Source organism: Halichoeres trimaculatus, unplaced genomic scaffold (genome assembly GCF_033239565.1).
Source record: "Halichoeres trimaculatus isolate MK-OKI-2021-1 unplaced genomic scaffold, fHalTri1.1 fHalTri1_scaffold_13, whole genome shotgun sequence".
In the NCBI taxonomy this organism is placed as follows: domain Eukaryota; kingdom Metazoa; phylum Chordata; class Actinopteri; order Labriformes; family Labridae; genus Halichoeres; species Halichoeres trimaculatus.
The window spans coordinates 20,069,772-20,096,437 of record NW_027437191.1 but is presented as its reverse complement, the minus strand read 5'-3'; the positions used below and the strand labels follow the sequence as shown (position 1 = coordinate 20,096,437).

Sequence of the window (26,666 nt, the reverse complement as noted above, 5' to 3'; positions counted from 1 at the left end):
TTATGTTGATGTGTTTTACAAAGTCACTGATACATTTCAGTATGTGTTGTAAAGATCATATGAAAAAGGTAGTGGCAGGGAAGTCTACAAATTCTGCAAAATTCTCTTGCTGTAAAATCTTGAAGTCAGTCATTTAATTTTACAAGCTCAACAAAAGGACCAGTGTCAATTAGGTCACTGATAGACAGCCATTGGTTAACACTGAGTGATCAAGGCATGCTCCAGACACAAAGTCCCAGCTCTGGATGAAAAGGTGATAAACTTATCAGCTGCTCTATCCACTGATGATGTCGACTAAAAACTTAGATTTCACCCCGTCAGGTTAATGTTTAATTTGTCTCTTAATGTTAATTTGATCAGTTTCTTTGAATGGTTAAATTAAATGTGACTGTTTTGGTGTTAGTGTGAGTTAAAAAGCTTTTTTAATGATCACTTTTTGCTTAACTCAGCTGCTCCTCAAAGCAAAAATAAATAATGATACAGTACCTTTTCGGAGTTGAATGCTTGGTTGTTGCTCTTGCCTTCACAAAGTGAATGAAAAAAAGGAAAACAAGGTTTGATTTGTGTTGAATAATGAACTTTGATCAATAAAGATTCAAAGGTTAATGCTGAGTTGTTGGTTTTTGTTGTTTGAATTGGAAGCGCTGTCCACTTCTCAGCAGTGTAGGATGCCAAGAGCACATAAACAGCTTCAACCTTAGATTTATTAATGTTTTTCTTTTACAAAATGTAACGACACTCAGTATACTCTTAAATGATATTATTTTTAATCCTCCTAAGTTTTTCAGCCTCTTGAATTCTTTTGCACATTGATTATATTACTACATCTGAACATTGTGTAATGGCCTGTTGCAATGTACGACCATCAGCACCATCTAAGTTTGTCAGATACGGCCAGTGTTTGCACTGACAGATATGTACACAGATAGAGTCCAAAGGGGGCTTTAGCCTCTGAACTCTCAATGTTCCTTTACTATTAAGATATTTTTCGGCTTGAATCCATCAGATTATCAAGCATATGGAAAAATGTAGAAATGGTCTAAAGTTTGTGATACCTTAGATTTATCACAGTTGCCCTCCTCTTCCTTTATTAAACATGCTGGAGTAGATTCTTTGAGGAACAGATTTAACCATAGTTTCTGGCACATGCATGAGTGTATCATGAAGTAAAGTGAAAAAATTGTAAATAAAATCAAAATGCATAGAAAATGAAGAAAATTAACTCATTTGAAAAAAAAAAAAAAAAACATCAATCCTAGTCAGAAATTATATTTTTTCTTTGTGCTTTACTCAACTCTGGATGAGTTTCAAGTGAAAATCTTATTGTATAATGATAATTTTGTCAGTGTTTGGAAAAAGCTCTTTGGCCTTCCTTTGGTTAAATTAAGCAACATGTAATTTGGGAAAGGGGTAATCACCTCCTTAGTTAAGGTGAAACAGGTTTTCTGATAAGTTTATTAATATTGGTATTGCTGACAATGGTGGAAGTTATTTGTGACTTTCCACTGAACATCTCTTAAACAGACCCTGATTGTGACAATGACTGTGGATGTAATCAGAAGAAGATGAAGCATACCAGTAGGAGAGAATACATGCAGTAATTAAGTGATATTCTAATTTATTTTTATTGCTTTACATGTCAATGTGACAGAAACCTCCATATCATTGTGATTCTGCTACCCACCGGATGAGGCCCATGAGTTATTTAAACTCTCTGACCCTTATCACACAGACAGACATGTGCAGGTGCCCACCGCAGGGCAGCTGTAGGTACTCTTGCCCAATCAGTGGCTCTGCATAAAGGTCGACTATTTGATCCAATGAGCGCACTGATTCTGCTTTTTCCTGCAGTTTAAAAAGCAGTCTGTAAGACACACTGCTTCCTGATAGAGCATGATCAAGCAGTATGATAACGCAGCCACATGACCACTTGAAAGAGATACAGCTGGGTAGAGATACATAGACTGTATGCTCTGTTCTGTGTAATCAGTGGGCTATCTATATATTCATTATCACATGTGGGATTTGCTGGGCAGAAGTAGCTCAGTAAATCTGCAAACATTTGCCCCTGAGTGAAGCTTCTTTAAAAATGTAGAAAAAGTTAAGTAGACCAGGACTTTGCATCTACAGCTTATTGGGCCAGGCTTAAAAACCATCAAATCACAGTTACATGCAGAGCAGTTTTAATGACCGTCCATATCGCCTGATGTGAGGTAATTCTATGGAATATTAAATATCAAGATCAAGAGTCAAACTTTTGAAAGATTAGAGGAAATGGGTTCAGGGCTTGATCCAGATAGAAATTTTTGTTTTATTTTTGCCAAAAACATGATTTAAAAGTCAAAGCCTCATCCAGCCACAGCCCTCTTATACATTACTGACCCTTGAAAAGTAGAAATGCCCCGACTCACTTCAGATCCTCTCTTAAGATTCTCCCAAAAAGTGCTAAAGGCCTCTTGTTAATCAGCTGGAATATTCTAGAAATATAGTCTAGTCCACAACAAAACACGTTATGATCCCTCTTTATAACACCCCCCCCCCCCCCCAAGGACTTTTCATAATCTGGCAGACAAAATGATTGAAGCAGATTGAGTAAAAATGAAGTAATAGTACTCTATTTTTGGTTTCATTAAAAACTTTTGAGCCACCTTTCCAAATTATATGTTTTAAATTCACCAAAATAACATGTGCAAAAACATACACCTAAAAGTCAAATTTTGTCTCTTGTTGCTGTAAATTTCATCTCGTGTCAACTAAAAGACTGCATCAAATTTGGTCACAAGCCTGAATCCTTTCTACTTTACTCTTATCAGTAATCATTTCCTCTGAAGATCACTAAGTTGGCACCAATGTTTGTTACTGTGTCTGACAGAAAGTCTTCTACCTGTGGCTCACTGCTGACAGACATCTTGGCTGTGCTTTGCAAATTGTAATAACTTTTTTAGGACAATTGTCTAGGGAAATTTAATGAATAAGTGTAACTGTAGTTATTGGATCTACTGGAATGATAAATTATATACCTAAAACCTCAATGTTAATGTTAATGGATTTGAGAACATGTAAAGGGTCACGTTCCTTTTAGACATAATCCATCAAGTCCAGAATACGTAGACATGCAAAATTTCAGTGCACCGAAAACGCCACAATGCATTGTACTTATTTCAGAGGAAAATTCTTAATATGCAGCCTTGTATTTAACTGAAGAAAACTTCTTCACTTGCACCACAGTTAACAGCATATTAGAGTTTGTGGTACCACCTGTAACAGTGTACTGACCTGTCAGTCAGTCTGATTGAGCAAACATTGGCTGAAAGTCCAGACACAATGAAGTCATGCACAGGGTATCTGTCGCTGTGTCATAAACCACCCTGATTGTTCTCCAGTTTATCTGCAGCTGACAGCTAGCACTTTAGACCAAACCTGATAAAATTTCACTGATAGAACTATACCACGAAGAAGGGTCGAAGGCTATCAAGTTTTGTACAACATATGGAGAAAACATGTATGTATGCACATGTACTATACTCATATAGGTGTAGGTAATTGATTTGCATAGACAGAAATCCTAAGTTTTCTGCGTCAATAGTTTCAGGATTTGTTTGGTTATAAATAGATCTGAGGCCTCTAAATCAGCCAGTCTGAGAATTTTAGTGATTTTTTTATAATCTCGTTCAGCAAACTTTATATCAAACAGTTTGCATGTTTTTTAATAATTGATACATTCTTGTTGATTATACATAAATATATGGACTTTTGTACATGAGAATATTTTGATGCTTTGGTGATATGTTGTGCTTATACCCTGAGCACTTTGAAGAAATAAAGACATTGTAACTTTGCTTTTAAGTATAATCACTTGACGTCTTCTCAGGTTTGTGTTTCAAAGATGTCAAAGCATGTGGCATTTTGTTTGAATTTTGCAAAGAAGCCCTTAGATTCCAGGATTATTTGCAACAAAGTTGGACACATTGTCCATCAGTGATGGTCTTTTGCAGCTCAACATTATTTTCAAATACCCAGACCACCCTGTCTGACACCAACAACCATACTTTGTTCAAATTCACAGAAATCATATTTCTTTCCCATTCTGATGCTTAATTTTAGCTTAAGCAAGTTGTCTCGACCATGTCTACATGCATTTATGTACTGAGTTGCTGCCATGTAATTGGTTGATCTGGTATTTGTGATAACCAGCAGATGAACAGATATACAGGTATACCTTATAAACCAACCAGTGAGAATAGACCAAGGGTCTTGAACCTACAGCTCTTTGACTCCTTTAGAGTGGCTCCTTGTAGCTGAGGAAAAAATAAAAAGCAAAAAAAAAAAAAAGAAAACGAGGAATTTTTAATTTTCTTACAGTGGGTATTTAGATTAGAGACAGTGGCACTAAATAGAATCATGCGTTAACATTTTGTTGAACTTAACCTGCATCACATCTTGCAAAAAAAGCTTTAATTTTTTTTTTTAAGTTTTGTATTTTTTGTTTTACTTTTTGGAAAATTTGCATCTCAGTTTTTTTTGACAGTTTTTCAAATTTGGGAAAAAAATATTATTTATTTTATTTTACGAATGTTTTGAAATGTCAATGTTTTTGATTTTTTTTTTTTTTGCTTCTAATTGAAATGTCTTAAAATTAGCAAATTTATAAAACTCATATAAAAAAACAACAACATTTTTTTAAATTGTTTGCAAATTTTTGAAAAAATAAAAACCATCACATGTACAATTTTACACAAAAAACCCTAACTGTTTAGATAATTATATTAGATTTTGTGGCTCCAGGATGACTTTAATCCAGGTGAGCTAAAGCAAAATGACACTTTTGAAAGTAAATTTTGCAGATCCCTGGTTAAGACTGTCTCCAATATTTATAGTTCCATCTACTTTTATAATTTCCCTGATATTTATCCTGAAATCTTCCTTATGACTGGCAAAATGCAGCCAAAACAGCTGTCATTTTATGCAGAATGAGTGATGCCGTAAAAGCCTTTCTTACTGACAGTGTAACAAACAATGATTCTGTTGCTAAATGTTTGATCTGCAGAGAAAATGGTAGCATGAGGGTTCACGCTTGACAGCAAAGCTTGATACATGAATAGAGTAATATATGAGCTGACTTAAAATAATAAACACGCCAACTTGTAAAAAATCATTTGAGTTCTAAGTCAATTATCTGGTGTAAAGTAATTCAGCTCTTGTTTTAGGTTTGTTTACTTTCTTTTTTGCTTAATTCTTCAAGTTGACACAGGACACCCACACTGCTGTACAGAACATACAGTTTACTGTACCTGTACAGTACATCATATAGATTACTCATTTGGCTTCCTTCCAAATGATATACTCTCATGTGCATTTACACACACACACACACACACACACACACACACACACACACACACACACACACACACACACACACACACACACACACACACACACACACACACACACACACAGGGCAGGACTCGCACAGATTTAACCTTTGGTCAATATCTGAGGAACTCACTGACTGTAGGATGCCACATCCAATCCAACACTTCACATAAACTCATAGCTGGATCAGGAGGTGTAATCATCACTGCAACAAAAACTGTTAAAACTTCATGAAATGAGGACATTCTGAGTTTGTCCTGTGCACAGTTGCACATTTTAAATGTGGAATAGGTTGAGATTTCAGCTAGTTTTCTGCCAATCTTGTCCCAGTGGTACCTGGACATTCATTCATTTATTCATCTTCTACTGCTTATCCTGTTCAGGGTTGTGGATGGCTCCAGCCTATCCTGGCTGTCTTTGGGTGAGAGTTGGGGAACACCCTTGACTAGTCACCAGTCAGTCACAGGCTATAACACAGAGACAGGCATCCTCTCATACGCAAACTCACCTCCACGGGCAAATTAGGATCAAAAAATCACCTGATGTTTTTGGACTGAGGGAGGAAGCCGAAGTACCTGGAGAGAACCTCGCATGCACAGGGAGTACATGCACACTCCCCAAGAGCAAGAGCGCTAACCACTACACCATGCAGCTGTTTGACAATATCTTTTATCCTTCAATTTTTTTCCTGGATCTAAGAAGCTTCAAATCTTCACATTGTTGTAGTGAGCTCTCACAGCTGACTAATACTCACAGAAACTCAAAAATCTATTGTCATCACATACATTTATGCTAACTTCAAGTCAGTATTATTGTCAGATCAGACCTCAAGAACGAAACCTGTAACATGAAATAACATAGATATAACACACACTGAACATCTAGAATATTCTTGGAAAGTCTACTTAGCAGTGTTGCTATCAGCACAGATGATAAAAAGCAGATGTAGCTTATCCATGTATCAGCACTTCATGTCTGCAGCCTCAATGGAAGGGCATGTTTGGACACACATTAATGCAATTACAATTAACAATTTTACTGTACTTTTAATTTCTGCACAAGGAAAAGGACTTAACGTTAGTTTCCAATTGAATCTGAAACCCTGTATGTAACCAGGAAAGGAACAATGTTTTATCTGTAAGGAGATCTCACATGATCAAAATTTGAAGAGGAAACTAGAAAAGATCACTTTGATTAACAATTACTGGGGATGAAAATTCACAGAAAAAGCGGCTGAGATTAATTCTATAGCAGTCAATGTTACATAATTGTGACTACCCTAACTTTTGAGCAGAGAAAGAAATTGAGTAAGACAAAAGAAATTATTAAAGAATCTTTACTTCAGTGATTTAAATAGACCCATAAATTCTGCATGTCTCAAATGACATTGAATGGATGTATTTTTGAAAGGCTGGTTTTAGGAGGTTGCTTTTACATTATCTCTTTGTCACTTTTTCGTAATCTTTGTATTTGGAGTGGAGCATTACTTTGTATGGCTCATTTGTTGGTCATGGACACCAAACTTTTTGTGGCTTCAGTGATATTTTTAATTTTTATTTTTCTCCTGTTTGTCTGGAGATCCTACATGTAACCATGGCTGCATTGTTTACATGTGAACTCAGCTGTTAGCAGCCTGTAGCATGTCAATGCTAACTGGTGTAAGGCCTGATGTCTTCCCACTAGATAAGGAGAAGGAGGTGAGGGTGATGTGCTGGTTCTCAGGTGTGAGCTAAGAAGTGAGGACATGGACCTGTCCTTCCATCCATCGTTATTGGGAATGTATGATCTATCTCCAGTAAGATGGACGAGCTAGCCATGCTAACCCAGCAACAAAGGGAATACCAGGGCCCTGTTCTACGAAGCAGGATTCCTGCCTAGCGAGGTAGCTTTGAGGATAGGTTCCGGATTCCCTGTTCTACGATACGGGATCACTCCTCAGCGAGGCGAGTCTCCATGGCAACGTACGCTGAACGGCTAACCTGCTCCGGGGCAGGTTAGGTTCCAGATTGAACTCGCGGACTATAAAAACCCCGCCCACTGACCAATGAGCCCTCATGAAAAAATGGCTTGTCCGTTCTTAGAGGATCCCGTGGCCATCGGAGCTCACATTGTCCGAGGAGCACTCCGGTGCGTGAGAGTTTTCAGGGACCGCACCGACCCACTCTCTTTTTCTGATGACCACCTTTATGAAAGGTACCGGTCTTCCAGGGAGGGGTTGGTAGTACATGACACTTTCTAAAGGTAGTGAAAGGGAATGAAGAACTCTCATTGCCGTAATAAGATCTTCAATGCCAACACTTCTGTTCCATGACAACTTTTTTTGGCCCGTCTTAAAATTGTGGCAGGAGTTCATGTAGAGCTCATGTCACACAAAAAATGTTAACATGATAGGAATGAACAAATTAATAAATTCATCTAAGAAATAAATTAGGTATGGTGCATGTTACAGTAAAAGTGCATGTTGAATAGTGCTATTTCAGGATGATAATGGCACAAAAAAAATTTTTTGCACTACACTTACGCATTTAGACTGTCAGCAATTTTCTGCCAGCACTCCTTCCGTGCTGTAGCAGCGGCGACGGTGTTGCTCTTAACGTTAATAACATGTTTCACCTCATCATACTACCTCATGATCACCTCCTGTTCCTCCTGTGTGAAGTATGCGGTCCTTCTCTCTCCGGCCTGCTCTGACGCTCCAGACTGCTCCATGTTGGCGATTGGTCAGAAGAAGTGGGCTCCGCCTTATATGCGTGCACGCCCTCATTGCCTAGCTGGATCCACTTATGAGGTTGCTAACCAGCGTCGTAAAACCGTGTAGCAAGACCGCCGGCTACCGTGCTCAGTTCAGCAAGGTAGCTCCAAGGCTATCTCGCTAGGCTGAACTTTCTTCGTAGAATAGGGTCCAGAGGGCAGAGTAGCATTATGCTACTCACAGACATGGCTAACGGAGCCAACATCAGGAACCAACGCCACGGCATTATTTAATTCTCCACTATCAATGGGCAGCAGACATATTGTACTGACGTAGCATTGACCTTTAACAAAAGGTTCAAGCATGTCTTAAGTGACACTGGTGGCCATGTGTAGCTTTTTGTCTAGTGTGATTTTAGCATTTCCTGTTTATTCCTTAAAACAAGGAATATGTAAGCCTCCATTTCTGCTCAGTGTCCCACAAAGTTGACCACAGAGTCATTTGCTTTGATTGTTCATAGTCAATGTGGTGCTTGTAAGAGATTACACAGTAAGTTTTAAATACTTTAGAAAAAGTTAGTTGTTTGGTGCCACTGAAAACGAGGCTAAAGACAACAATAAGAAGAAAACAGTGACACTGAAAAACATGAATGAAATGCTTAAGTTTCCCTGATTTATTCTACAATGCACCATTTCAAACCTTGTGCAATATACATATATGGCGGATTCAATGTATCTTGGATAATGTTTTTACTTGTCAGAAGTTTTTTGTTTTGCTTTTGGTTTTTCCAAACCTGTGTCTGATTATGTTGTTTTGTAGTACTCATTTTTTTCCACATGAAAATGAAAAGAAAAAAACTGACGTATTTGTGCTAACATTAACAATTGACAATGACACTAAAATATGTAAAAAAGAAAAACAAACCCCAAAAAACACAGTATCTAATATTTACCCTACAAGCCAACATTTTCTCACAAGAACAGAGCAGTATCACAGCAGAATGGGTGGTGCTTGACCTACTCCCACTGCTGAAAAACATGGGTTTATTCCAGGTCTTTGTTTTGACGTAAACAGGACATTCAGGTCAGCATGTTATGGTTAGTTGGTTGTAGGGACTGAAGTCTGAATAACAAAACGTCTCTCAAGCTTCACTTGTTAGAGAAAGAAGTTGTCTTTTCATTTCAACTTTTTTTTTCTTTAATAATTATTGCATCAAGTTATCATTTTCTTCATTCAGACTTGATAAAAATACAAACTTGTTTGAAAGAATTTTCCATACCTGCCATAACTGCAGTGCCGCTCAATGGCTTTATAATGCTGGAGCCATCTGAAATCAGCCACACTCTTCAACACTACCCCCTGTTTGAAAAAAATCTGTCGTGTAAAATATTGCATGTAACTTAACATGACACAGAATAATTGGCTAATTTAATGTGTTATTTCATTTATTTTCATTTAGCTATACAATTTCTGCAAAAAGTGTGTGAACACTCTAAGAAGTTCTCTTATGAAAGAGTTTTGAAGAATTCAACATCTTAAACAAGCTCATGCCACATGGGGATAATAGTATAACCTTTTAATGAGATGTTATTGTATCTTAATCAAGTTAAACCCTGATTTCAGTGCCATGTGTTCCCTAAATATTGACAGAGGACTATATAGGGGAGCATTGCCCCTCACTCTGTGTAATGCAAAGACAGACAGATCAATATCTGAGCAGTCGTTAACAGCTGCAGACATTCGTCACTAAACGTGTGCATGTGTAGCACAGAGGAAGGACAGGGGGTCAACCCATTTTATGAGGAAATTTTACAACTCTTTGCAACATGTTTTGATTCCAAGTCGTAAGACCCTGATATATTAATGTATATTTGAAATTGAAACCAGTGACACTGCAGATTCCCTCATTGACCCCCAGTCTGGTGGTATGATGGGAAATTATCAACACAAACAGTGACATCAACTTAATGCATTTGGATTCATTCAGTAGCAATAAGGTATCTTGTGATGTTCAATATGTTTTCTGATTTAAATAAAGGTTCAGATTAAATACTGAACAATTGTAATAGCACTGTTGCCATACAGCAAGAAGGTCATCAGTTCGAATCCTGGTTTGGCAAGGTGGTCTTTTCGATGTAGAGTTTGCATGTACCTCCCATGTATCCATTGTTAGGTTAACTGATGATTCTGAATTGCCTGTAGGTGTGCACCTGCTGTCTTTGTGTGTCAGCCCTGTGATTGACTGGTGACCCTGCCTCCCACCCACAATCCTGGACAAGATAAGTGGTCAAAAACTCTTATTTTTCATTTGGACAAGGTCAATGTAAGGGAAGAGTTGTATATTGACTCAGCTAAAGGTTACATGTTCCCGTGATTAAATTGTTTATGTGTATGGTGGGAGGGGGATGACGTTGATTTGATAAAACAGATGTGGGAATGTGACATGCACCAAATTGTGTTTGAGCTGAGAATTGATCCTATGACTGGTGTGACAAAGACTTTAGCTTTTGTACCTGAAGGCCTGAACTAAACTTGAGCCATGAGGTAGCCTGGTTTAATTTAGCTCAATGCTAATGTCATGACAGTTTTTTTTTTAAAGCTCTTTATGCTAATTCAAAGAAAAAAACAAAAACACCAGCAGCAACATTGTCTCCATGCTTTCTGGATGAAAGCATGGAGACAATGAGATAACAATGTGATCCTCTGTGACAAATCTTTTTTTTTATTATTTGGAAATTAAAGGAAAAAGCCTCTTTAATTACAGGATGAGACCCTTGTGTATATATTTTTTTTTCATGTGGTAACAAAATGTGATTTATAACCTGGTCTTGGCAATTACCTAAAACTCTTTCCATGCTTAGAAAACACTTCAACATTTGGCTAAAAGGCAGATGCGCCTGCAAACTCTCATCATAAAAATTACTGGAGCTGCCACAAGCTGTGTTCCAACTGTCTATGATTCATTTACAACTAACACTGCTGCCAAAGCAGAGCAGAGGGCTTTCAGCGGCCTCTGGTGGATCGTCATGTTTATGTAATAGAAACTGACCTTTCACATACAGTGTTGTACTTTTTAAGTACATAGTCCTATGTTTGACCAACAAGAAGCTGTTATGCTCAGTAGTTGTGCCCTGATGCAAGACAAAAAAATGTGATTTCTTATGACAACATGTAAAATTCACCTCCTGATTGGAACATCAATGTAACGCCTAAACTTAAAATGTATACATGAACCGTAAAAGCACATTTGAGGGAAACAAAAAAAGGTCTTAATCATATGACAAATTTTGGTTTGCATTTCATTTGTCTGCTTTATTCATTCAGTACTACTTTAAGCTTTTATAAGACTAGAGGAAGCAGTATTGACTAACATTGCCTCTGGAGAGGGACAAAATAACATGTTAAATATCTACGAGATTTTTGACTGAAGAAAATTTCAACTTCTTAAAGCTCATAGCAACATTTCAGAATCTTTTATTGAATAGTTTTTTTCCCCACTTTTTTCAGTATTTGAAATCTATATTTTTTTGTTTATCAAACTATGATTATTTTCGCAGAATAAGCGATCTTACTCTCTGTGTACTCTCAAAGTTTCTTCACACTATAAATGGATAAAAACTACAATCAACTTATATCTGCAAAAATTCAATTTAAAACAGACTTTCAGGTAAGACATCCTCTCAAATAGAGATTCCTGTCGTAGTATCAAGTACAGAAGCACATTCTGACAGGTTGGTAGTTGGGTATCCCATTCTAATTTGGAGAAATTATTTTAAAAAATACATCCCTACCTCCACATTAGCAGTTTAAACCAGATTCAGTTACCTTCTTGATGTAAGACATTTTTTTAAACAGAATTTTATAGCAGAGAGGGACACTTTTTGGACAGAAAATGTAAACAGAGGCAGAGTTTCAGACTTCTACCTCTACAAAAACATGTATGGTAGAGCATTCTGACTGGTAGGAAATATTTATCAAAATGCACCAACGTTAAAACACAGTGAAAGACAGAGTAGACCCAATGTACAAGTGGAAATGTGTACACTGTATACACCTCTGCTTCTGCAAAACTATTAGAGATTAGGTAGAACATAATCTCAAAATGAGTCTCAGTAGACGTAATTTGGTATTGATTATTTCAGGTACATGAATGTGTTTCAGAGTAGAAATCTAACCCTGTTTTTCAGGTGAGGTCATTTTAATTGTAAGGAAAATGTACCAAAATGCAATTCTCCTTCCCTTGGAACCGAGCAGGGCAATATGTGTGATTCTTGTGTGGAAGCACATCTCCCTTCAAAATGCTGGTGGCACATTCGTCAGGTAGGACATGTGTACCAGATTGTTCTGCTAAGTCAAAATTTATTTTGACTTAAATTCTGGAATTAATTAATAAAAAGAATGAATACATGTAGTTTTAGATAAAGTTTTGTTGGGTTATTTTTGCAGGATTTACATGGTATCCATGTGGAAAACTACCTCAGCAGTTAAAAGTGGGGTAGCATGTTCCCTCTTTTTTTAAAACCCCCCCACAAAAATCTGTTTTAAAAAATAGAATTATATAGTTATCTTTGGCTGTGTGGGTGATTGAGCAGTAATAGTAACAGCTGTGTTCTTTTCCTTTAGTTGAGAAGCAACGGGGTTGGGGCAGTATCAAGTTGCAAATAGTCAAAAGCAACAAAAGCCATCTCAGACTACTCGATCACTGCCTCAACCCCCCATAGTCTGTATTGTACTCACTCTTAGGTAGAGATAAACACTCAACGTGCTTATAGAAACAGGTGTCAGGCTACAGGAAGACACACACACACACACACACACACACACACACACACACACACACACACACACACACACACACACACACACACACACACACACACACGCACACAGAGTTAATAATTTATCTACTAGGTGAAATGCTGACACGCACACACCAACCTGACTACAGTGTTACATTAGCCTACACAAGACAGGTTATAGGCACTGATGAGGGAGTATGCACGGGTGAAGTCATCCAGAAGCTGAAGACAAATTTGGGTTATTACTTCATTAATACCACAAAATTCTTTCTTTCCACATTAATCACTACATTAGAGATTTTGGTGTGTGAAACAGTCGCCATGTTGATTTTTATTTATTAGAGAACATTGATGCTGGTGATTGACTGTAAGTAAAAAGGAACTGTCTCCAAAGGTGGTCTGATGTCTAATACTGTGCAATTAGAAGAAATCAATGCTGAAGTTACACTTTAACAGGGGTATATCAGTGTATAAATATGTATAAAAAGCCTACTTACCAGAGGTAAGTCGTCACAACTGTACAATTTACGTGAATGTAATCTGAATTTTTTTTTTTTTTTTTTGAAGAACTGTTTTTTAGGACTTTTCCGGCAATAATATGTATGTATCTTGGATGCAGATTTTCAGTGCTTCACTCAGAGACACGATTTTCCCTGAAATGTGAACAGTTTATTTTCGATATCGTGCTAATAATAGTCTCCAGTGATAAGTTTCCATATGGACGCTGCTGCAACTGTTTCTACGAGGGAAGCAACGAGTGTGGACCGGTCCATTCGGCTCGTAGGGGGATTCAGAGCACTAAGCACTATTAAAATTTGGCAAATAACTATCAAACACTTTAAAAATGACAACTGCGTGTACTTTTCTCTTTCATTTACCGGTTTGATAGTTAGACCTCAATCTTGGTTCTCTGGCAGCCGAAATGGAGTATTGACTTGCTTTTGTAGTGAAAAGAACCCCTCTAGTAGTAACTTTGTAAAGTCGGATGAAAATCGAGCTCTCTGCCACATCTTCTACTGACTGATAAAGCCGCTACACCGGGAACTGGAGGCAGGAGTGACTAAATATGAACATAGCTTAGAAAAAAACACATTCACGGCTATTCTTTGACTCAGTAACTATTCCGTTTTTATTGCTTATTGATAGGTATAGATAAAACTGAGCGGATTATCTTTAGTTTCTGTAGTCTTGGACTTTTCTAGAGTGTTTTTAACAGGAGGTGGGGATAGGTTAGTACTGCGAAGTTAACGGTTAGGGGTTGCTGACGTCATTGAGTGTGAAAGTGGGGACTTTAAAACAGGACGAGACGTCCAAAGACGTTACTAGAACGCAGGTAAGTGAACATCACTTTCTGAAACCAGTCCGAGTGTTTAATGTGAATGTGACTGCTCCAATGGTCAAAACTGCTCTGAACTGCTGTGTCAGTTTCCCATATACACAGGAGGGTGTTACAGGGGCTACACCCAGAAATGACTAGCCCACATCACACCTACACAGTGAATATGTTCAAACTGTTCCAAAGTATTTCTCACGTATGATTAATCCTTTACCCGCACGTCTCAGGTCACCTTAACAGCTTCTTAAAACTGACATAAACCCTGGGCATATTTATGTCAGTAATTTAGCTGAAATGTTATTTCAGGAATATGAATCTTTAATTTAACTGTTTGATAGATTAATACCTTCTTCAGTTAAATCCCCTAGTTGAAATACTTGGAAGTAAATATTTGAGAGACGAGTGAGCAGTCACTATTTACAGTGTACAGGCCATGCTTGTAGCATATCTAATTTCTCTCTGGTCTATCATGACAAATCTCAGTCTGATTCTCTGAAAGTGTACATTAACCTACCATCAACAACAATTTTCTATAAATCTATCTATCTATCTATCTATCTATCTATCTATCTATCTATCTATCTATCTATCTATCTATCTATCTATATATATATATATATATATATTTATTTATTTATATATATATATGTATATTGCTTGTGTTTCAGATCACACTTTTGTTACCAAAACACTTAAGCCAACATGAAAACATTGTGTATCTCAAATTAAATAAGCACTCTTACTTGCAAGAAACCTCACTAAGAATGCAGAGTGGTGAGCTTCAGTCAAATTAACAAGAATAGAGGGTAGGATAAGAAAATGTGGTTTTACATATATTTTTTTTTTTACAGACAATCAGCACATGCAGCAACATAACATGCTAAAATGTTTTTTTTTTTCTCTTTGAGTCTTTTTATATCTTCTGCCCTATATGTGACCCTGATTGATGGCTACACTGCCTCCTCTCATAAGTTGAAGGACTACTCTCCTGTTGCCTTGACTACTGGTGTGTCGGGGGACTTTAAACTGATCTTTTTTTGACACCGGATCAAGAAGACTGTCATGAAAAAGCATTGAAAAAGAAAATAACAGGAGCACTCATTTAGTCTTTTTCTTCCTGTGACACCGCTGACTCCTCACCCACCAATTCCTTCTTAGTTACCCGTAGTACATACAGTACTTCAGGCTGCAGTGCAGCTCTGCTCTTACACTCTGCTCTGGGCTACGAGCGCTGCTGAAATGGAAAGTCTGCTTTCTTTCTGTGCACTGAACCTTGTCAGCTTGTTTGATTTACATTCCATTCAAAAATGGCAACATGAAAAAATGATTTCCATGTACTGTTTCTGTAGCATTTAGCTTGAGAAATGTCAGTTCTATTTATGGATGAACAATCCTACTTATGCCAGTAGGTTAAAGAATAATGATTCAACTACTGACTGATGTTGCATTCAATAATCAGTGAGTATAATGGAGGATAATTTATAACTATTTCTGGGTGGACATAGTGATGACTTTTAATGTTCATAACAGAAAGTCAAAATTTCAGGTATTTAAATCTTCTCGCAGCAGTTTTTAGTTGACCAAAAATTCTCTCTGTTGCAACTTTTTGAGCTACAGAAGCAAACATCATCGACACCAAAGACTGACTTCTTCTGTATTGTCACTTTCTTAAAATAATCACCAAAAAAGTGTTTGTTTGTTTAGCCTAAATCAACTAAATCTAAGTTCAAATCTAATTGTATTTTTTGTTTTGTTTTTTTTTCTGAAAAAAAAAAAGAAAAAGAAAAATGATTTGGGTGATCATTTTGAGAAAGGGATGATATGATGATTTATAAAGAGCAACTACAGGCCATTGGAAAGCCCTTTTTTTTTACATTATATGTGTGGATCCATTGGTGTACTTGAGCACAGGCTTACAGAGCGTCCACAGTAGCTTTGGGGAGGAGGGGATAAATGTTTGCTGCTCAAGAGTCTGGGTGAAACAGTCTCATTAGAGAGTGAACCCTCTGGAAAAAGTGGACCAGAAAAAAAACTTGGCTGGCTATGGGGGTTGGGTACGAGGGAAGACTGTTACTGTGTAGTTGGGGGGGATTACAAAAAGTGAATGTAGTTTGCGAATCTCAGGGGGGGTGGAGGGGTTTGTCACAGTTTATCCTAAGTTTGGGCAGGGAGATTGTGAAACTTTCTGTAGAGGGGCTTGAGCAGTTATTTTTGACCACATTTCCAAAAATTTTCCACTGCACCATGTAGCAACTATGAAGTGCTCAGCTGTGATAACTCAGAAAATTCCTGTGATGTCTTGAGCACTCACAAAGGAATAGCTTTCATTTTAAATGAAGAGTACATCAAGGTATTTTCCAGTAGTCATGCAAAAGTCTCCAGTGAGACTTTTCCTTCTTTGTTTTGTGATCCTAGAAAAGCAACAAGTAATATAGCATTGGTCTAACATGCAATCCCTGCTTTATGATGTTGTTTTGACTTTTTTTAAAAGGCTTGAAGAAGCATGAAACTCCAATCCTTTTTTATGTTCATGCTATTTCCATGCTTACAGTTAGTCCTCTGAGGGACAAACTGCTTTATTTATCCTCTTGCATGCAAAAGTTCCTAAATTAGCTTCTTTATAACATCGTGGCAGCACTTTTCAGTCTTCCACCCGTGAATATTGTAGGGTTTTTGTATGTGGCTTTGTGTGCTTAAGGGGAATAAATAGCAACGCCCATATTTATGTCTGCTTCAGCTCTGCCTGCACACTGAACTGTCCTGGAAAAGTCCATGTGACCCAGAGCTGAGGAGGTGCTGCTGCTTCCTCATCCTGTTGTATGTTAGAGCGGAAGGACAACAGTCAGGCCTGCAGGGCACTGTGTAATTTATACCACAGTCTTGTCACTACAGCGTAAGTAGACAAGGGCTTTATATTCTCAAAGTGACCATCATTTTGATTTAGCTCTGTTATATTCACAGGCTTGATACAAAATAGGATACAGTTGTGCAAAGTCCTTCCTTTGCTACCTGAAAATACAAAGCGCTTCATCTGAAACAGCCTATATTTAGCCCAGCTAGCAGCATGGCTCCAGGGAAAGCAATTTTATTCAGTTAATGGCTCAATCTAATACTTCGCTCTGGACTAAAAATACCTCAACAATTTCTTTGATGGATTGTCCTAAATTTTGTAAAGACTGTTGTTGGGCCTAGAAGATGAACTCTAATGATTTTGGTGAACCCCTTTCTTTTTCATTCATCATAATATTTTACTTCTGAAGTAAAATATTTTGACCTATGCATCAGAAGACAGTTTCCCTCGAATTTTGTTGTAAAAATGTGTTAGCATGCTGGTGCTAGCTTCTATTAGCTTCAGGCACAACTGTTCCTGGATAATGCCTTCCAGATCTCGTGACGACTTGGGTCATGTTCTGTTTTATTAAATTAATCGTACAAAGAATGAAACAACCTTAAAATTGAATATTAAAACACAAGTTTTCCAAGTTGCATCCACTACATTTACAGGGCTGTATCTAGACTTTTTGAACTTGGGTGGCCCAGCTGTGGAAATGACTCATACAGGGATAGCTAGAAGGATGTGTGCACACCTTCATTTTTACCACTGATTGTCTCCGCCAATATTATATACCTAGACTACTAACTTTAAAGTGTCATACAGCTACAGGATTTGGATTTTTTTTTTTTTTTAGGTTCATATTTTTGGTCATTCAGTCCAAAGGCCAGAAGTGGAACCAGCAGCCACTGTGACAAGGGTTTATGACAATTTGCACTCCCTGTGTGCAAATTGTCATAAGCCCTCGTCTACTATAAAATTGATCACATAAATCATTTTCAGCAGAGAGAAACGCAGATCCCTCTTCTCACTACTGGACTTCATCAGCCGGCGTGGTGTTGCCATAGAGACTTTGACGTGCTGTAAATCAGTTCAGTCCTGCCCAACCCAACTCAACTCATCTCATCTTTATTTATAAAGCACTTTAAAAACAACCACAGCTGAAACAAAGTGCTGCACACAAATAGACAAAACAACCCAATAGGGAAGCATTTCAAAATAAACCATATTGGTGCTAATAATCTCATCAAAGGGCTGTAAAGTGGTGCAACGGTTAGCGCTCCAGCCTCACAGCAAGAAGGTCACTGGTTTGAGTCCCAGCTTGGCTGGTGGGCCTCTCTGTGTGGAGTTTGCATGTTCTCCGGCTTCCTCCCACAGTTCAAAAGCATGCTCATCAGGTTCACTCTGAATTGTCTGTAGGTGTGAATGGGTGAGTGAATGGTTGTCTGTTTATGTGTCAGCCCTGTGATTGACTGGTGACCAGAGGCAGGGTACACCCTGCCTCTCGCCCAATGACAGCTTGGATAGGTTCCAGCCGCCCGTGACCCTGAACAGGATAAGCGTTTCAGAAAATGAATGAGTGAACCTAATTTTAAAGTGTGGATTATGATCAGGCATATATCTGAAGGATATATGGAAGGGATACTTTTACAAGATCACTTTGAAACTCCTCACAGTCCCTTTAAGGTGAAAATATCATGACACAGGCTATCACAAATTGTATCAATGTTAAAAGACTTGAGATTTTCTTCTGAAATCCTTATTCAGCACAGTGCAGACATGTCAAAAAGGCCTTTACTGATCATTAAACTCCAACCAGATGATACTTTGATGGAGAGTGCGCATACGTTTTTGTACAAACTTCAACGAACTGATTTCTGTCCTACAGAATTGTCTTACTATGCAGATGAGGAAACATTTTTCACAATTAAAAAACATCAATAAGAAGAGGATTTGAGGCAGACACTGACACTGAGACACATGAATAGAGGCCCGTAGAAGACAATTATTCCTTCAAGAGTTAATATTTTGTTTTTTTAGGAAAAAAATCCTAACATGCTACAAAATAAAACAAAGAAAGCTTTGAGTTACCCATGGGTTCCCAAAGTTTTCTGGTCACAACCTCCAAAAAGTGGTGTCAGAACTCAATAATCCCTGATAAACAAATCCAAACATGGACAACAATGGACACCAGACTACCTATGTGCCCACACAGCTGTTTCCTTATTTTCCTGAACTAACCTGCCACCATTGATACAAACATTATCCTGGCTTAGTTACCTCAGAGGTTTTGTAGCGACAAATAAATGTGAAAAATAGATTTAAAAAATCTTTTTGCATAGCGTTGTATAAAAGTTTAACCCCTTTCTTGTGTATATTATTGTAACCTCTTGCCACACAATCCAATCATCTGATTTTGACATAAGTTCTCCCTGTGTAAAGGCAGCAGATGATGGTGGTTCAAGATTCTGGGAGGTGAATTTTCAAATAGAAATTTGTTTTGTTTATTTCCATTTGCACAGGCTGGTTTTGTTGATTTCTTTTCCATCCATACGTGACATCATTGAGAGTTTACGTCTACAGCTGTCCCTCAAACCTAACTGCCTCTTATGTGGAAATTACACCCATGTGACAATTACAAGAAATGAGCCATCTGTGTGTAGAAAAAAGACCTCGTCCAAATTCACACAGCTATTATTTGCACGGCGCCAGATAGGATCATCATGCTGCCAATATCACAGGAGAGATGAAATTTCAGTAATTGAAAAAAGGAGAGTGGGGCTGGTGCATATGTGTGTCAGATAAAGTCATTACAGGGAACAAATGAGTGGAGGTGTCATTCAGAGGAATTATTATGCAACGGATTCACAAAGGGACTCATGTAATATAGCTGGAAATAATTTCTCCTCCTATGTGTCATACTTTTTTCCATTCTTTCTATCGCCCTGCCCCCGCTCATCTCTTTTTCTGTTCCTCCCACACACACACACTTTACCAGATACATGTTGTAAAAAGAGTGGCTCAGGCTTAAGCCAATTTTCTACCAAGATTAACAAAAGAAAGGAGCAGCACACACACAGTGTGACTGTCAAAGTGTGTTTAACGCTGGGCATTGTCTCCTCCTTCATGATTGTTTACAGAGAGGAAAAACATTAATGTGATCTAACCCAGAGATTTTAGATGCACTGAACTAAAAGCTGCATTTCAAAAACAACGGGATCCAAGTAAGGGATGTTTTTCCTTAATTCTTTTTTCCAAAACAGTCAGCACCCAGACACTGTCAAGTGTCTTAACCTCTATACTTCCCTGCACTCTCTTTATGAGCCTCCTGTATGCACAAAGCCTCCCATCTGATACCTGTCATCCTGTTATGGTTTTATCTTGGATCTTTCTATGCATCCTCATCTCCCAGCTTGCGTTATTAGAGAGAATGTTACCACGGAAACAGAATATAGACAACCAGTGTAAAGTAAAGGTGAATGGGCCCAGGTGGCCAAAAGCTCTAGTGTCCTCATTTGCGATGGTATTTTTTATATTTTGGCCATCATTAGTGTTCCTCTTCACCCCACCTGCTCTGAATCAATCAGAATATTCATCTCCACATAAAAGGTGGAGATTGTTACCCGGCCTTTTCAGCGACGGCAGTCAGAACGAGCCTGCCTGCTTTGTGAAAGTGGCTTTATTGTGAAAAACAAATGCTCCAGGACACTTGTCCCTCCGCCACGCAGCGAAGGGTCGATAAATTAACACTGTGCCTGAGGACACATTCTGTACCCAGAGAGACCAGACCATTCTCATCATACACACACACACACACACACACACACACGCATTATAACCTCATGAAACTGTAATCTCATCCCTTTTTTTTCAGTGTATGCTTTCCCAGCTGTCCAGATTCATCCCTGACCTCACTGTGAGGATCATCTTCAGCACATCTTTTATGATAAAAGCGTGCAGCAAGCTGAGAGGAATTATTGACCCCATGCATCATTTATTGTATTCACACAAGGATATTAATGAGGGTTATTGGTTTCCTGCAGGAGCAGAGAAAGCAGCGCAGACAGTGACGTTGACAGACGAAGTCGAGCAGACCAGCCTACCTGAGAGTGCTGCATCATGGGGAAACAGAACAGCAAGCTGCGACCTGAGGTCTTGAACGACCTGAGAGAAAACACAGAGTTCACTGACCATGAGCTGCAGGAGTGGTACCGCGGTTTCCTCAAGGACTGTCCCACCGGCCACCTGACTGTGGAGGAGTTCAAGAAGATCTACGCCAATTTCTTCCCCTACGGAGACGCCTCAAAGTTTGCCGAGCATGTCTTCCGCACTTTCGACACCAACGGGGACGCCACCATTGACTTCAGGGAGTTTATCATTGCCCTGAGTGTGACATCTCGTGGCGGGCTGGAGCAGAAGCTGCGCTGGGCCTTCAGTATGTATGATCTGGATGGGAACGGCTACATCAGCCGGGCAGAGATGCTGGAGATAGTTCAGGTGAGGGTACTCAAGCTACTGAATGGGACTTTTCTGAATGGATGAGCATTTCTTTGTTTACTTTATATGACTGGCCTGCATGATCTAAATTATCAAGACAGTGATCTAATGAGGACAATGTATAGCATCATAAAATGTATGACTGGTTTTAAACCAGGGGCCAGAAAAAAGGTCAGAAAGGAGAAAGAAGACTTAGCAACTCAGCAACTGCTCAAACCACAGTGTCACTCTCTTGTTGGGCCTCATTTAACAATTAATCCAACATAAATGTTTCTGGCTGACATTTTTCTACCTTTAATGTTGCCAGGTCTTTAAAAAGTTTGAACATTTCAGAAAAAAATGCAACAACAAGCATCAAAAGTCTCTAAAGGGTAGAGTCTACAGGAATTTTCATTACTTGTTGGTAAACACAGATTCAAACTTGGCTCCTCCTCCTTGGCTCAGTGCCAGCGACAGCACACACCCACAGCCTTCAACTGTGACTACGTGAACACATTCACTAGCCCAGCAACCACCTGTAGCATTGCGTTTCTATGTAGGAGAGACTCATTTTGGTTGTGGTTTTCATGCTCCATCATACGTACAGTATCTTAGCTGCTCAGGATTGCTACTTTCACTTGCTGATCAACACGCAAAGTCAGTTGCACACTGGGTGGGCAGTGCATGCTGGGCTTACTCTCCTCCTAGAAATGCCTCATAACAACCAAAACATCACATACAGGCTAAGAAGAGGGTTTGAGGCAGACACTGACACAGAGACACATAGAGGCCCATAAGAGACAGTTGAGTAGGATTATTCTTGTGAAAGTTAATATTTTAATTTTTTAAGAAAATCCTGCAGTCTCTACCTTTTAATATTATGATTTCATAATTAAACTATCACTTAATAGAGACTGCAGTAACAAATCCTGGGGATTCTTTAATCTGCTTTAATCTTGCTCTGCTTTGCAATTATCTTTGTTTTAGGACAGATTTAAGGTTCAGCGATCACAAACAGGTCTCATTTCCAAGATCTCCGCTCTTCATATGCTGGATGCAGGCTGCCCTTTCCGTATTTTCTTATCACTGTGGCTATATTTACTTTTCCAATGCGGTGAGCTGAGCAGCCTGCAGGGCCATATCAATATTGGCTCAGTCCATTGTGTTTGTGGAAACAAATGAATGTAAGAAAAAGGAGCATGCAAAAACATTGGAGTGTCTGTAAGAGCCAGAATGCTCTCTGGTTTTTCATCTAAAGCCTCTTCTCAAATTAAAAGCAATGACCTTTTCATGGTCTCAAATGTGTTTAGTCTTCCCAGATACAAATGAACAGAGTCTGTTCAGAGTGACTGACTGTGAGTGTCGCAGCAGGATGAGCTTCGGTTGCCAGAGAACCATCATTACCAGGTGGCAACAGAAAACAGGTCACAGCATTTTCACGATGGGAGTAACAAATGTGTCAGGCAGGAACAGTTATTGTGGGTTTTTTCCCAACTATTTGTGCATGGAAACCTTTTAAACAACAAACCAAAATTAGGTGCTCATAACAACAACTTTCCTTCCCTTGGCAGGCAATTTACAGGATGGTATCATCAGTGATGAAGATGCCTGAGGATGAATCAACACCAGAGAAAAGGACAGACAAGATCTTCAGACAGATGGACATTGATAATGATGGTAAGATTTCAATAGTTATCTTTATAACCTCATCCTAACCCTGACTTTTTTGTAAGTTTGCCCATTTAGCATTCATGCACATTATTTTAACATCTAAATAATGTGTCAGAGATGATAAGTGATGTACTAATGAGCATTCGTGAGGGATAATTTACACTGAGATGATCATTATCAGGCAATAATCTCAGGTCTAAAAATATGTGGCAATACAGAAGTGCTAAAATCTGCAGTTTCTTTAGTGTCCACTTAAAGCTGGCTACGGAAATATCAGAAACCAGGCCAAAAAAAAGCAAATTTAACGGCAGAAAAAAAAAAGTAATAAAACCCAAAATGTTTCAACTTATTGTAGGAACTTTTTACATTTTGGGTCAATTATTAAGCTGTATTCCATCATATTACAGTGATTTGTTTGAAGTGATGGGTTGTAAAATAATTCAACCCTGTATTTACCTGAAAATATTAAAAACCATGTCTTTGGTAATATGGATGTTGTCTATGTGGCGTCACTCATCTGTTCTTGATACAGAGTAAGCCATATTATATTATATATATTGGAAGGCCGAGGGGCCGTTTACACGTCAACGTTTCAAAACGCTGAACCGCAGTGAAAAAAATCTGCATTTACATGGAAACGCTGAGGGACTAAACACGCCATAGTAAGCATGCCAGGCCTGTAGCTGGCGCTATAACTGTCTTGTCCAGAAGCCACTTTTGAGAGATCTCCACCAACGTAGAGTTGAGCTGATCATCTGGTGTATTGGGGAATACTAAGTCCATAAGTGGAGCAACAGATGTGTATTTTGTATAAAGACAATCAGCAGATTCAGCAGATTAAGCACCACAAGCACAACACGGTAGTTCGCCACGATCCTAACAACGGTACTGTTGTACTGTTGTATGCGCTCGTGAGGAGTGGAATGTGATGTCAGTGTTTTCACTGAAAACTCCAGCTTACTGTTTACATGGCAACGGTGTCGGCAGTGTTTCAGAAAAATCCCACTCTGGAGGCCGTTTTCAAAAGTTTGCGTTTTAGGTCAGCTGAAACGTCGTTTCCATGTAAACGGGAGACTGAAACGCAACAAATCTTTTGCGTTTCACCCTAAAACCGTTATTGTGTTAAAGGCCCCTGAGGTTGTAGGCTTTGAGCCTCCCTACTAACAGCTGTAGGGCGCTAGGCCTGGCAGTCATGTTAGCTGCTCTTCTGATTGGACAAACTTATGATCTCAACGCTTTCTACATTGCTATGTAAGGAAAAAATATACACACACCCTCTTACAGTGTATGCTGTTAATGATAGCGATTTAGACCCAGGACGCTTTTTGAACCAGGCTGTAAATATGTTTTTAAATGCTGTAAAAGGTTTTTTTGCTTGTTGTATGTAGTGTTTGGTTTTTCTGCAGCCAGCCCCCAGTGGACACTTGATGAACTGCAGCTTTTAGCACTTCTGTATAGGCTTCATTTTTTTTTAACTGTATGCTGCTTCTTTGTAAAAACACATTTTATCATGAAAATACATGTTTTGGTTGTGAGCTAATGCAACTTAGCAACATATTCCAAAAAACTCTGGACAAGGACCAGAAAACACTTGAAGAGTTTTGTTGTGTTTAAAGAAATAAGCAGGAACAATTTTAACTGCTTAAATTAATTTGTATCAGGTTAGTCACTTGATGTTTATCAGGAAAGAATGGGATGACAGAAATCTATGCAAAACATATCTCTATTCCCATTATTTTAAACATGTTGGTGTCAAATTTATGATGAATATATGTTTTATAAAACTTTTTTGGTTAAAAAAAATGATATTTCTACTATTTCCAATCATATTTGAGGAGATAGGAATTGTAAACCATAAACAATCATGTTTAAACATAAATGATGGACGTTCATTGAAGTCAAATGAAGACATGTCAAAATAAGCAGATATAAAGACATAAAAGTTGTTTGATATTTGTTAAAATGATGCATGCTGTGCCACCAGGCACTTAGAGGAAAAGCAGATAATGATAACAGACAAAAAAAATCAGGCCATACGACCGCCTGATGTTACATGAACACATCTCACAACATCATTAACAGGCTTTTGCATCTGAGCCTGCTGTGCCAACTCAATGCCAGGGGTCTGACATTTAATGTGAAAAGGTGACTCAACATGCATGTAACATGTACTTACGCATTTCCTGTCTTACTGTCTGTTTCTGAGACGTCACAGCTCGAGCAGATATTTAGAGCTATCCACAGAGGAGTGGGCAGCTAAGTTTGTTCTAAAATGTAGACACACTGGGTACAAATCTGCTGCTGTAGCTGAAGAACATGGGGATGATGCAAGATGAATTTTGTGATATATGATTCACTTTCATTCAGAATGTACAACCTCTGAATTTCTCTTTTAAATTGTAATATTTAACCTTTAAATTCATGTTTTTTTTAACAAATGTTATTGCTTTAATTAAAATCATGGTTTAAAGATATTATGCAAAATGACCAGCATGTACATGGCCAATATGAGGCAATTAAAATAGTTTTAAAGGACATTCCTAGTTTAGCAAATACAGACAGCGTTCACTGTTGGTAATCAGTAATATTTTAAGACTACTCAAAACTTACACGTCTTAAGAATCCCTGATTTATTAGAAAACAGCACCACCTGCTGGTTGTTGTAACTTGACAGCCATTAATTAAACATACTGTTAATTGTGGATGTTAAAGTCTTTAATGTTTTGAAGGTTTCGTCTTGTTTTAAAAAACAAAACAACGAACCTAAAGTGATTCTCTGTTGTAGCTTGTCTGTGGATGTGAGTTGCTGCTGCGTGATTCAGCCCTCCTCCACACCTTCCCACTTCTCCTGACCCGAATCTCTTTTTGGGGCTTCTGCTTCACAGGTAGATTGTCTTTGGAGGAGTTCATCAAAGGTGCCAAGAGCGATCCGTCCATCGTCAGACTGTTGCAGTCTGATCAGGGAGCCTCTCGCCAGTTCTGATCACAGAGACTCTTCATAGACACACTTACACAGCCACAAACCCACACCCACCCAGCTCTAGAGGCTCCGCTGTCCTCACACCAACGGGGACAAACAGTCCTTCAGTCACTTTGTAACACTCTCTGTCTTAATGTTTACATTGATGGATACTTTCTATAGCATGGCTTCTTCTCTGTGGACTCTGACATGCTCCTGGTTGAGATGTGCCAGGTTAACTTTTCCAAAACGCTCTCCCCCTTGAATGGTTTCTTTTTGTTCCACGTAAGTACAGTGCCATATCATATATTTATACTGACTGGATCATGTGCAAGTATTATGACCCCTTTAATGTTACACTAAAAGGAAACTAATTACAACATGATTTGACTTAACCGTGTTGAAAAGTGGCTCATTGTTGTTCAGAACTGAAACTGAACAAGTTCTTTATGCCTTTGGTATTGCATGTGCTCAGTGATTCAAGTGTTTTCTGATATTGTAACAGTTATGTGAATAAGGAGGCC

General features: G+C 38.5%; 1 protein-coding gene across 1 annotated transcript; it reads left to right on the top strand.

The window, feature by feature from the left end:
• Nucleotides 1–13,862: 13,862 nt before the first annotated feature.
• Nucleotides 13,863–26,664, top strand: hpcal1 (hippocalcin-like 1). Its single transcript, XM_074685111.1, has 4 exons — nt 13,863–14,200; nt 21,080–21,533; nt 23,084–23,189; nt 26,069–26,664. Exons 2-4 carry the CDS (start codon nt 21,156–21,158, stop codon nt 26,164–26,166), a joined length of 582 nt encoding a protein of 193 aa, XP_074541212.1. The 5' UTR covers nt 13,863–14,200; nt 21,080–21,155; the 3' UTR covers nt 26,167–26,664.
• Nucleotides 26,665–26,666: the final 2 nt, after the last annotated feature.